The sequence below is a fragment of the Balearica regulorum genome, chromosome 9, assembly GCF_011004875.1.
Source record: "Balearica regulorum gibbericeps isolate bBalReg1 chromosome 9, bBalReg1.pri, whole genome shotgun sequence".
Classification (NCBI taxonomy): Eukaryota; Metazoa; Chordata; class Aves; order Gruiformes; family Gruidae; genus Balearica; species Balearica regulorum.
The window spans coordinates 22,575,705-22,588,606 of NC_046192.1; the positions used below are offsets into that span (position 1 = coordinate 22,575,705).

General features: G+C 37.3%; 1 protein-coding gene across 5 annotated transcripts in view; it reads right to left on the bottom strand.

Annotated features, from left to right (window-relative positions):
• Positions 1-12,902, bottom strand: part of NLGN1 (neuroligin 1) — a 398,934-nt gene that overhangs the window by 261,757 nt on the left and 124,275 nt on the right. The window contains exon 1 of one of the 5 annotated variants that reach the window (XM_075761541.1): positions 2,639-2,755. The exons of the other annotated variants lie outside the window; for them this stretch is intronic. Within the exon in view, the coding sequence (XP_075617656.1) occupies positions 2,639-2,687 (49 nt within the window). The 5' untranslated portion in view covers positions 2,688-2,755. Of the gene's footprint in view, positions 1-2,638; positions 2,756-12,902 lie in introns of those variants that run through there. 5 annotated transcript variants of the gene reach the window in all.

Consider the following 12,902-nt stretch of genomic DNA (forward strand, 5'->3'; position numbering starts at 1 on the left):
CTTGCAAAGACTGTATATTTTTGTCTGTAAGATTATTCATTTCTTATCAGTTCCATGTAGAGAGCGCTTTTATCAGTCACCTTGCACTAGGATAAAAAATATCTTGTTGGCAGTTGATCTAGTGAAAGAATTAGAAGAACCACCTCAAAGAGGCAGGTTACTCTGAAGTTTGATCAGCTAACACAAATAATACACACCCAGCTGACTATTTCCACAAGCTTATGGCTCCATAAAACATATGAAGCAAAAGATACAATTCCTTTGACAAGAAAGGCAGGTAAGAGAATATTGGAGATTATAAAATTGTGCACTTCAGTCCTGGAAAAACACTTTCATTACTTTTTTGTTGCTATTGATATTTTTCACTTTTCTAGCAACCTTTTCTAGGTCCATACAAGGATAAAATTAACACTTCAGACCAGATTATATCAAGTTCAGCTAACTAATGAAGGTACTTAGCAACTATAACAGTTATTCTGGCATCACAAAATAAAACTATATTGCTTAAATTTACTTCTGTCGGGTTAGGTTTTGTTTAACCTACAGTCCACAATAACACAATGAAAGGACAGGACTGAGAAGGTGTTAAAGTCATCTGCTCATCAGAAGTCATTTGCTAAAAAGTAAATTGTAATGGTAGCTCAAAGGAAAATCAAATACAAGAAATTTATTCAGGCTCTGCAATCAAAGCTGCAGTTCCATTGCTTAAGGTCTGCTAAAATAAGCTGCCGGACTGTAGACTTTCTCATTTATTGTCTTCCTTGTGTTTTGGTTGCTATGATATCCTTCTAAAGACATGTGGCAATTATTCATCTGAGAGTTGCAGGCAGACAAAGGACAGAACAAGCAAAAATCCTAATTTAAAAGGGATGATTAACAAATAACCCATATTGAATTATTCTTGTGCCTTTACTGAAAGGCTCTCAGAAAACTTTTGCACCTGTTGACAGTAAAATTCTTATTCTGCCCCATTAACATAACAATTTCCCTGTCCCCTGATTAGACAAGGCTGAGTATTGTCAGCAGATACAGTGTCTGGAAAGTACTAAATAAAGCAGATATAGAGTCACATTTTGGACAGACAGGCTCAGAAATAATGAAAAGCTCAGGTCTGTGATTTTACAGTACTTGAGCACAGGCATCCCTACAAATTTATGAAAACAGGCATAAATTTCACCTTCTCCTGCTCTCCATTCAGTACTGCCACCCCTACTGCCATCAAAGACTATTCCAACCCTCTCCAACCAGCCCTCACTGAACCTTCAACACACCCACCAGCCTGCCCAGAAGCGGCGTGCCCTCATCCCCTCTGCAGACAAACTGGCCAGCTCTGGGGAAGCCGGGCTGCAGGACACCGGGCTCCCAGCTCCAGGTAGTGCTGACAACAGGCAAACCAAGCCCCCTTCTACAAATCAACCTATTTGTGCACTAACTTCTAGTGAGCTACACCTGTGTCACCTGGCCCAAATGGTTGCCAGCTGAGGGCACAGGCTGAAGAGCACAGTGATGCTCAGGTGGAAGTCATGGCACCATTTAAGCCCTAGGAAGTTTATTCCCATTGGTAATATGACAGGAGAGGACACAGTTTGCTTCAAATTCCTCGTTAGATTTGCAATGTGCTTAGGTGGAGAAAAAGAAATCATTTTTACTTGTAAACAGAGCACTGGAAATCAAAAATGAAACCTCATGGAGCTATTATTTCAGCAACACTTTTCCAATAAAACAATCTTCTAAACTAAAGCCAGTGAATGACTTTAGCGAGATACTTAAGTAATTTAGGAAGCTTCCCACCCATATGCAATGTGTTCTTCCAAACAAAAGATTGCTTAGGAGATTGTTTAAGAAAAAATGGAATGTTTTGGAGGGTGAATTTTATCCCTGTTTCAATATATATGTAATTTCCTTTAAGTAGTATTTAATTTCTTGGATTCAAAGAAAGTACTATGGGCTCCAGTGAGTTGTATTGCTATTGTCTGTTGTTTAACTGTATCAGGCTTTGCTCTTTAGAAACAACAAGTAGTTATGTTTTTAAATAAATACAATTTAAAAATTTGCTATGTTTAGGCATCTGAATATTCCAAGGAGATTTTTATCCTATTACTTCTAAAAAACTTTTAGGAAAAATTTCCTACAAAAGCTCATTATTTAACACTATAAATTATTGAACGATATTTCCCTTACATTTTAACAGTTTGCATTTAGCTGTTGTGTTGGAAAAGTCACCGATTGTTGTGGAACCAACCCTTATTTGAAAAAGTTACCAGCATCATTTGGGAAATTAAAAACTCTAAAATCTAGATGCTGACTCACAGCACAGATGCCCCAAGGTTTTCAGTTAGCAGCTGTAGCATTTGGACAAGAGCACTGCCTTCAAAACCCAAAACCACACAGCATCAGCCATTTGCTGGGCACTCTTTTCATTTATCTGATCAAAACCGTTGAAAATTACCTGTATTTGACCACATGCCATACTAATGCACTCACAAAAGCAAAACTAGCACTTTTCAGATACAGGAGCATCTGCCTTTCCACTTGGCCACTGAACATATGTATATAAACGCACATATATATGCACACATATGCATGCGTGTGTCTGTGTTTGCACAACAAGGTGCCATAAAAAGTGAAAACGGCTCACTGGTCTCTTCCCCAGGATGTGGTATTATCGTTGCTTTAGTTGAGAACATCTAAGGATAGATGTGAAGTAAGGTCTGCGAGGAAGATTTTATTAGAACAAGTAATATGGTTGTGGGAAAAGAATGAGACTCGTATAAAAGCTTATCTTCAGTTTTGGGATAGGAGCAGTAACCTTCAAGCGAAACATGGTTAAGACAAATTGTTCACGTTCAACTAAGTCATTTAAAAAACTTGGGAAAAGAGATTTTCAGTATTCACACAAGAGACTAAAACAAGATGATCAGGAATTTAGTCTGACAGGACAGGGGAAAGAGACAGCAAATTGTTGCCTCTGGAATGCAAGAAATTAACGGAAATTAAAATTATAATGTGCAATAAAACCTCTGTTGAGTCCCTGGGTTTAGTGTCCAATAGATGTGAATTATTGTCCTAACATAGCCTCTTGAAGGTATTTTGTAGACCTTCCCTAAGGATTTGTAAGAGAGGCTGGAAATGGAGCGGTTGTCTTGGGAAAAATATGATTTTCATTTTTTTTTCACCAGTTGTCTGGGTGAATTCATTTTAATGCGCAAGGATTCTTTTCACCCACAGTTTCCCTGAGGACATTTGGTACACTGGATGAAATATGTTGCAATCTGAGATAGACAGAGAGAATGAGAGGGAATCCATGAATTTTGATATTTGGGTTGTGAGAACTATTTCTTACAGTGGTGGAGGAAACAGGTTTGCAAATTTTACGCTTGATGCTCTGCGTGAGCTGGCTTCTTTTGGTATGTGGTGGTCCTCGACAAGTTTGCTTCGAATGATGAGTTCAACAAGCCTATAATGCATTTCAAAGCTACAAAGAAAAATTCTGGGAAAATATCATTCAAAGTATGGTGCTTCTCTCATAGCCTGTTCTGGAAGAGTTTTCTTGAGTAAATGTGCTCTTTTGTTGTGAAGTTGATAACACGGAATTCCTCGCAGTAAATGTAGTGGTGTCCGGCAGCGAGGATACACATCAACGCTCCTGCATCCTCAAAACAGCAACCACCCCCAAACCACAGCGAGAGGCTATGCTTTCGGTTCAATGGCACATTGTAATTTTTCTCCCCACCTGCTCCAAATTAGTTTTTTCACAGGCAACTTGAATTTTGTATCACATTTTTTGATGTCCTGATCACCTTGTTTTAGTCCATCCTGTGAATATTGACCATCTGTTTTCCTGAATTCTCTAAATGTGTGTGTCAATAACTTGTGGGATCCTTGAGAAGATCAAATATATTAATCTGTGGACTTTGCATAACCATTTGAACTGCAACTTTTTCATGTTCTCAGAATTGTAGGGGGTTAATTCAGTACTCTCGATAACTGAAGATTCCTGTGAAATTAACCCAAAATAGCACACATTGACTGGTGGAGTCTCAGTGCATTCAGACAGATTTTAACCACAGTAATGATACTTTCCAAACCAAGACCTCAGTCCTGCTGTCATCCATGGGTCATACGGATGTGCATATCTACTCACTGAACGACTCAGTAGGAGACTGCAAAAGAGAGTATGGTGCACGTATGTGCAGGATTAAACCCCCTTCAGAGAGAACAACAATGAACTTGGGTGACTGTAAGACAAAGGATGGAGACAGACAATAGCAGAAGATATTGCTCACCACCACCCACATTGATGGAGGGGCAATAAGAAAGGAAGCTCAAAGGCCTGTAGGGACTTCAGAGACTCATAAAGGAAGGAGGAGTTTTCTTCGTAGGAAATTATTTCATAGACAGAAAGAGGGCTTGAATGACCACAACCAAGACTTGAACTGCCACTGAAAACTTAAACAAGTTCTTCCTTTGTGAGAGTGGCTTGGGAGTAGCTATGAAGAAGTAACATCAATATACATTAACTACAATATTGTTCAATCTCGAAACCTTTTTTTAGAGTGACATCAAGGCACTCATACCAATTTACAACACTGAAATTTGAATTTTACTTTTGAACATGGTGGTGACAGTGGAAATTTCACCACTGATTTTGATGGAGCTGGCATTTCACAAACAGGATATGGTTTTATTCCCCATACTCTTCATTAGACAAAAAGCCCTACTTTATTCAGTGTTACACTGATGTGAGAAATGATGTAAGAAAACAGTGACACTGAATAACAGTGAAATGATATATATTGCTTCAGTTATATCTACACATTATAATGTGTTTTATAACAATTTGTTAGAGCAGCATCTGTTACGAATTTGCTAAAACAATTTGAATATGCTTTTCAATGAGCTGAAGATCTGAGCTCCACCTATTAATCATGAAATATGTATCAATGAATAATTTATAAATGGTACCTTTATTCAAAGTGCTGCCAATTAAACAGTCACTGCATTCATAATTGTATCAGTCACCTCTACACTTTCAACCTTTATCACAGTCTCAAATACAGAGGCAGAGAAAATGAATGAAAAGCAAGTTTTTAGCATAACAGCTTCACACTGACTTTGATATTCTCTGGCATCACTGACAGTTTCCTCAGGAAAAGCAATTCTGAACCCTTTAATGTAAAATATATATATATTCCCATTTCACACCCCACAGCATTTTAAAGACAATCATAACTGCACACTGCAAATACAGTAAAATAAAAATAGGTACTGTGTACCTCTGCAAAAGACGTAAAGCAAGGCTGACTTAATAATTCTGCTACCAAAAAAAGACTATATCCTCTAGTTTGGTATTTCTACGCATTTCTTCTTCTGTAACACAGGTAGAAAGCTGTATTTTTTTTTTATTCCAGAGCCATGCCCTCTCCTAGTCTTCCAACTGCATAACAAACTGTGCAATTACATGCACTGTTCTGTCTTCCAATCCCACTCACCATAGCGAGATGTTTACTTCGAAAGCAATGAAGAAACATTTGTACAGCAAGTGACATATTCAGGAAACCTCTCTTTCCTACTTCATTTCAATTAAAAAGACAAATAATTGTGATCAGCCACATTAAGTCAAGATTAAAACTGCCACTGTAAATCACAAAGGCTCACATTTAATGGTAACATAAACAGAAGTCAAAATTATCTGCATACATTTTTAATGTAAATTGGTGTTATTTGCATGGCCAGGAAGAAGGAAGAATAGTAGCAAGCAAAAAAGGCAATCAACTGTCTCGCCTTAAAGCTTCATGTTGGTTTCCCTTCCCTTCTACAGAAAAGCCCTCTGGCCTCTCAGCATGGAAGCTGAGCTAACACTGACTTCCTGATGTGTAAGATGCAGCTGTGATATTTAGCTAATTGAAAAACATGCTTGAAAGTGCATTAGTAAATTTTGAAAAGATTGGGCTATAACAAGGTGTTATTCACACAGTCCCTGAATTTAGCCCCCAACATTTTCAGGTTTTTATCTTCAGCGTCAGTTTGGCAACACTGCAAATTTAACATTTATTTTATCCTCCAATTTTCATAATCAGTTCATTTGGCTTAATGAAGAACTCCTGTGATTACAAAATATTCACCAAATACATGCAGCTCAAGAACATTAATTTTGAAAGTGTATCTGTTGCAATTTCTTCAACTTCTTCAGCTTACATTAACATACCATGGAGGGTGTTGCCATGCGTTTCTACACCTATAAAATGTACAAGGTTATGATTTTGTGTAGACATGAAACCATAATATATTTGTAAGCATGTGATTATGAACACGCACACAAATAAAAATACATATCCATATCCAAAATAAAAAGAAACGTTCATATCGCATAAATACTTGGTGAAAGACAAGTGGTTAGGCTTGGGATAAGGGGAATGCAATTGTGGCATGTATTATAGTTCTCACAGTATGGAACAACTGAAAAAAAATAGCAGAGAGCCAACAGCAAAAGCACCCAAAGGAACAACAAATTCTTGAGAACATGAAGAGAAGCCAAAACAGAAGATGCACCTACTTCATCTTGCAATACAACTTCATTTTAAAAGAAAGATACAAATGAAAAGTCAGTGAACATGTAGATTGGTAATTGAAAATCTCTGTAATTACCCTAGTTACCAAGGGATTTTTCATCTACTTGTACTCAAAGACATTGTTTTTTAAAACCAAGGCAAAATTATAAGAAACTATTAGGAAGCACTTTAAGATAATATTTTTAAGTATGTAATAAGAGCAAGGAACATCTCTGATTTTATGTCCTATAACACCACACAAACTGCTTCAATTAAATTTCCTGTAGTGCCTACAAACTACAGAGGTAGTGCATTTCGTGGAGGCTTTAGCTGCCTGTGTAGCATCCATGACATACAACAATTTTAAGCAGCCGTCGGGGTTTTGTCTAACAGGAAGAATGATACCTTACAGGCATTTCCAAGCTCACCACTGAACGTTCCCACTGGTGGAGCACATTACTGTATTATAGGAGTTATGATAGTTGTTGACTCAAAATCATTTTCTAATGGCTGCTTTGTAACTTGGAATTTTAAAATAATTTCAATCATTTTCAATATAGACACAAGCAGCGAGCAGAGGAAACCCTCTAAGAAAATGGTTTAAAAACCTTTCCTCTGATTCATTTGTACTTTAAATAGCTTAAATTAACAGATGCTGGGACTCTAAGCTTTTTTCCCTCAGATCTTTAGTCATGCAACAGAGACAAGCCAAATAAGTGAACTAGATTGAACCTCTACCAAACTAAAGTTAGTAACAAGCTGGAGGCTAAAATCATGTCCACTGTCCCTATCAGCACACATCTGATGTATGTGCTAAACTGATAGCATATGAAAACAAAAAAAATTCTCCTTTTCATTCTTAAAATCTTTAAAATTCTTAAAATTTACCAAACAAACTAGGTATTCAGTTCACATCAGTAAAATCCTGACTAGGAGCAGTGAGGCTGCATGGAGCTCACCCAGAAGGTAGGAGATCTTGGTGGAGTTACCCTCAGGCAACAGGCTGAGCTTCCAGTGTTGATGCAGGATGCAAAGGGCAGATAACAGCACTATTTTAAAGAAAGACCTCATGCATACCACCAGAAAATACAATAAGAAATAGCCTTGACAGAAAGAATCTGTAAAGACACAATCAGCGATGGAAATTCAAGATGACTTTATAAATCTTTTCTAATTTCTAAAAGGTCTGAGTATGTTAGCAAGGGGTTAAATACTAACACTTCTGATACGGGTAAATTACGAACATCACCAGGACTACTGTCCTTTTTGCATGTACCCAGCTTCTTATCTTGCCCATTCCTCTCTCCTACCTTTTACACTCTTCAATTCCTTAGTGTCCTTGTTTTAATTCCTCTTTTTTCTTTCTCCCTACCTTGTCCGTTCAGCTCTGTCATACAAAGTGCAACAATATGGAAAGCTATAAGCCGCTCCCTTTCATCCATTTCCTTCCTCTCAACCTAGTTGTATACCTTTGGACGTCTTTACTACCTTGAATTGCAGAAATGGATAAAATTAATGAAAAGTAGGGAATTAAAAAAAAAAAAAACCCAACATTTTTTTATTCATGAAAATACTTCAGTGACTCTTTTCCCAGGGATCCATCAAGAGTGCCTCTTTGCGAATTCCTGTCATTGAAGCATGAAGACAGTGTGATCCAGATGATGCCGAATATGATGCTGAAAACAAAATGTGCAGAGTAAAACGGCATTTCTACTTCTGACAGATGGCACTTTTTTTTTTCCTTTTTAGGATTATTTTTTCTGAAAAATGTACATTTTTAGACAAATCAATAAACTAAAGAAAAAATATTTTTAAAGTTATGTTTTTATGTTAAGGAAAAAAATGTAAAGTAATTAGCTTTTGTGATTGATATATTTTGTACAGCTACCCAGACCTCTCTTGGACTGTCTGCTCTTAGTCAGTAAGGACAATGACATCCTGAAGTTATCATTTCTCATTCATTTCACTGAATGTCATTCTTAGGTAGAAGGGAAATTAAGTGATTAAACAGGAAGAAGACTGAGCTGTCACTGGAAAATTAATATTTTCAAATTAACTTTAGACAAAGGATGCATAAAATCTAAGTTATGTTGATGAAAACAAGCAGTTTCCCCATAATAAATATGTAAATCAAGCCATTGATCTATCAGTTATTATGACAGTCTAATGTCTCAGAAAAACTTGCTGTGATTCCAAGCAACATCCATGCAATGATGAATACATATGGTAGCAGATCAAGATGGTAATGCATAACTGAGTACTTAGAATGCTTAAAAAACCCCTTTTTATCAGGTAATTTTTAATATAAACAGCTTCTAAATGCAAGAGCTTTATCTGTCACTGTTAATTAAACCTGTACTTTGTCAACATACAATAATCCATTTATTATAGTAAAAGCCACTACATTTCAAACCACTTACAAATTGCAAACCATAATTGCTAGGATTATTTTATTTCCAAATGCAGGCAGCAAAGCCACCTTAAGATTCAACAATGGTGAGATAATTTTGGAGTGTAACCATAGCTCTATCTCACAGTCCATTGGCTTTAGTATTGGCAGCAGACAAGCTGTAATTTTTCATTTCCTAATTAGATTTAGCCATTAATTTAACTGTTCTATCATATCGGTGGGATAGAACAACCCTATTTGTTTGGTCCTTTTTTTCCCCCCTCATTGTTTTTACTAAATACTGTATGATAAATGCAGTAAACGAAAGGAAAAAACACAAGGATCTGAATATAAAAAAAGACCTAGGCACTTCCATGCTGGTCATGTAACTACCTAACTGTTAAGCACCTGAATTCCAAACTGTGACCCGTGGTGTTTTAAGAGGTGTTTTCTGGTAGTGCACGTGGGGAAATTAGGCATTCTGGGCTGCCAGCATCAGAGAGGAATTCCGAGTTCTGACACTCTCTGTGATTTAGGGAACCGGCAGATGGGCTCCGGGCGCCAACCTGAAACCGTGCAAGAAGTTAATGCTCCACACCGTCTCTGCTTCTCTGTTAGATGCTGCCATTCACAAAGCAGAGCCCCATTGTTGGGTTGGGTGAATGTTTCAAGACCAGTTCAATAACAAGTCAAACAGATTAGTTTAAATCACCTTTAATGCTGGTTCAGGCTAACCTGGCTGACTCTGGATCGACAGGGAGTAAGAATGGTCTGCTTTGGAGGCGGTAATCACTGACAGGGAAAAGGTAACAACACAAAGAGGCAGCGTAGTGGTTGCTGCTTAAATTGCTACAGCCAGTCCCAAAATAATCCTCTACTACTACATTTATGCACCTAAACCATTCTTTTCAAAAAAGTGAGCGAGGGTCATTCCTGTTAAAAAAAGCATAATGGAAGGAAGCAATGCGAGTCACTTTCTTTTATACGCTATTGAGAAAAAGAGGTAAAAGTTCCACATCGTTCTCAGCATGAAAAGGTTGAAACTCGCATCTTTTACCCATTTCTGTAATGCTCCAACACCTGCTCTCGGCCAGAAGCACTCTCTACACTCCACAACCGTGTGGAAAACATCTCTATGTTAAAATTAATTGGAACTAAAGAGCAGCAGAAAAATTTGTAATCTGGGGGTTAGAACACCTCTTTACCACAAGCAAGAAAGAGAGGGTTGGGTGCTGATCCCTCTTCTGAGGACTGCTCATAATCTTCACACGGAGGATTTTGCCCAATGGCGCTTTAAACCATTCTTGGAATAATAACTGGACCGAGATCTCTGCTGATCCGGGCAACTGCCTCAGTGACTAAACTACAGACATACTGTGTCTGTTCAGTCCGAGAACCTGGAGGGGTTTTTTGCAGAATGACAGAGATGTAACTGGAATGGACAATGCCCTCCGTGCTGAATACCTAGGGCACTTTAATGGGAAATGAAAGGTATGAATTTAATCTCCCTGAGGCTACAAAGAGCCCAGAGTTTCAGTCTTGCAAGCCTGGATGAGTGCTCTATCTACTGAAATATTGTATAAATTTCAGAAGTCCTGATTCGGACATTATATTCTGTGTGGGCATCACATCAACCACGCTTTAGTTGAATAGGACCGCTAAGGAGATGAAGACAAAACAACACTGTTCTTGAGGATCTCAAAGAGCGTTGGGTTTGAGATGAACTTGTGTCATGGAGAAATCAGCACTGTAGGAACACAGGAACTTTACTGGAAAAATAAATATGAGTCTGTTTGTGCTGGGCAAGGGATTTTAAAGTCCATTCCTATACACTTCAAGTCCTGCATTTCTTAGAATCTCCACTTCAGATGATGGAACCCAGTATTTTTTAACAAACAGCTATAGGTGTGATGTTTCAATGTTCCCCATCTTCCCAGAAAAGTTGTAACTTAATGAATGTATTTGTAAATAGATGTCAATGTCTGAGTTACAGTACAATCATTAAAATAGGGAAAATCTTCCCTCAAGTCTAACAACTGACAGTAGAGGGTGCGCACACTGCAGCACCAACAGACACCCTTGGAAGTCCGTGGGGGACATTTTTGGAACCGTGAAATGCAGACCTGAACAAAAGATGTATAATCTTCCATCCTGTACACAGAGAAATGCATCTCATAGTGACTTCTCCGTCATATTGTTATTTTTCCCTACTATGTGTTCGGGACAAGAATCTCATTCTAAAATCACTCTGAAATGTGATTTTTAGTCAACAAGAGACTTGGTACTTATGCCAAAAGAGCCAAGATCCCGCCTCTGAAGCTCCAAGCAGCAGATCTGTTATATGTCCCTGACGCACTTCCCTTGGTTTCAAATAAAACCTCAGCTTATATTATTTCTGAGATTTGCTAAAACTGAAAAACATGAGAGGGGGTTTCTCCAGAGACTTCAAGACAGAGCAAATGACCCTTGCTACAGATAAGCAAATCTTTCTTCTATGTGAGCAAGTACCAGAAGGCTAATTAATCCTTAAGCATAATCATAACTCACCCAACCAAAAAAACAAGGTCAAACAATGAGTTTGTAAATCACTGAAAATTGTGTATGATTATGTAATGCACTGTCATTGCCTCGAGGCTTTACATTTTCTGATTGCAAAGTCACAGGTGAGGTGTCCTACAAATCATTAAAGCATATGCCAACAGAAGAAGGTATATTCTTAAATCTGCATATTGCAAACCCAAATGTTTTTCATTTGGTAATTATTGACATTTTCCCACTAAAAGTTAGAGATGTTACGTCTATTACTGTCACAAGAGAAGAGAAAAGAATATAAAGGAAAAAGAAGGAAAAATAACAATACTTTGTGATTTAAAATGAAACATCATCACTACCACTAATTGCTCTCTGAATCTGAATTGGTAAAACCATAACATTATCAACAAGACTCGATACAGGTAGAACAATAAAATCTAATTATTTCTCACAAAGCAGGCCATTCCATTTAAAATAGAGGAAAGCTAAGAGCAATAAAGCCTGTGCCATTAACAATTAGTCTTCTGCACACATGATTAGACTCACAGAGATAAAGAAGCCTCTGAATTTAATGACGAATCCCATACTTCTAGCTGGGCTCAATATTCTTTACTAATTATGTTGAAAGACCTTGTGCTACTTAAAAGTACTTAGATTACAAAATATGACGCTGTCTCTATACATTCGCTATTAGCACTTAACATTTAATATCGGGCGCTAAACTACCCTGTGAATTAATATCGGCATTTAGGGTTATTTCTTTTGTTTAATATTTAAAAAAAAGTAATTCTGAAGAGCTTAAGGACAGTGTTTTGTGAGTTGTTTTCTCTTTAGAAACCCTTAACTATAAGCTGTATACGTATGCTACCCTAAATTAAAATTCAGCAGAACATGTTACTGACCGAACTTGGGGCAGAAGAATCAAGTAGTTCAGGAGGCTGAATTGAGTGTCTGACATGGGCTAGCTCTTAGCAAAACCAGGAACAAGTAGGATTATACTTGAGACACAAGATGATCGGGAAACAGGAAAAAAAATAATTTAATCTTTAAGTGAATAACATTCTAATGGCAACAAAACTCTTAAATATTGCCTTTGTACAGAGTACTTGCACCTGACCGTACGCATGTTATTTACTGAACCTGCTATGGATACAGAGCTTCTGTTCTATCGTTTGGTTTGCAATGTATATTTCTTCCTTTCAGTCGTGGAAAAGATGCAAAACAAGTTCTTTCTCTTAAAACAAAACTGCTCGGTAATGGAATTAGTAAACTAATGAGAACTACAGGAGAGAGAGAGAAAAAAAAGTTTTAGTCTGTGAAAAAAAAAAAGTTTAATATCGAATTTACAATAATGAACATGCTTATCACATGAATTGTGCCTTAAGACTTTTCAATAAAATCAGTTACATATATTCTACAGATTATTATGC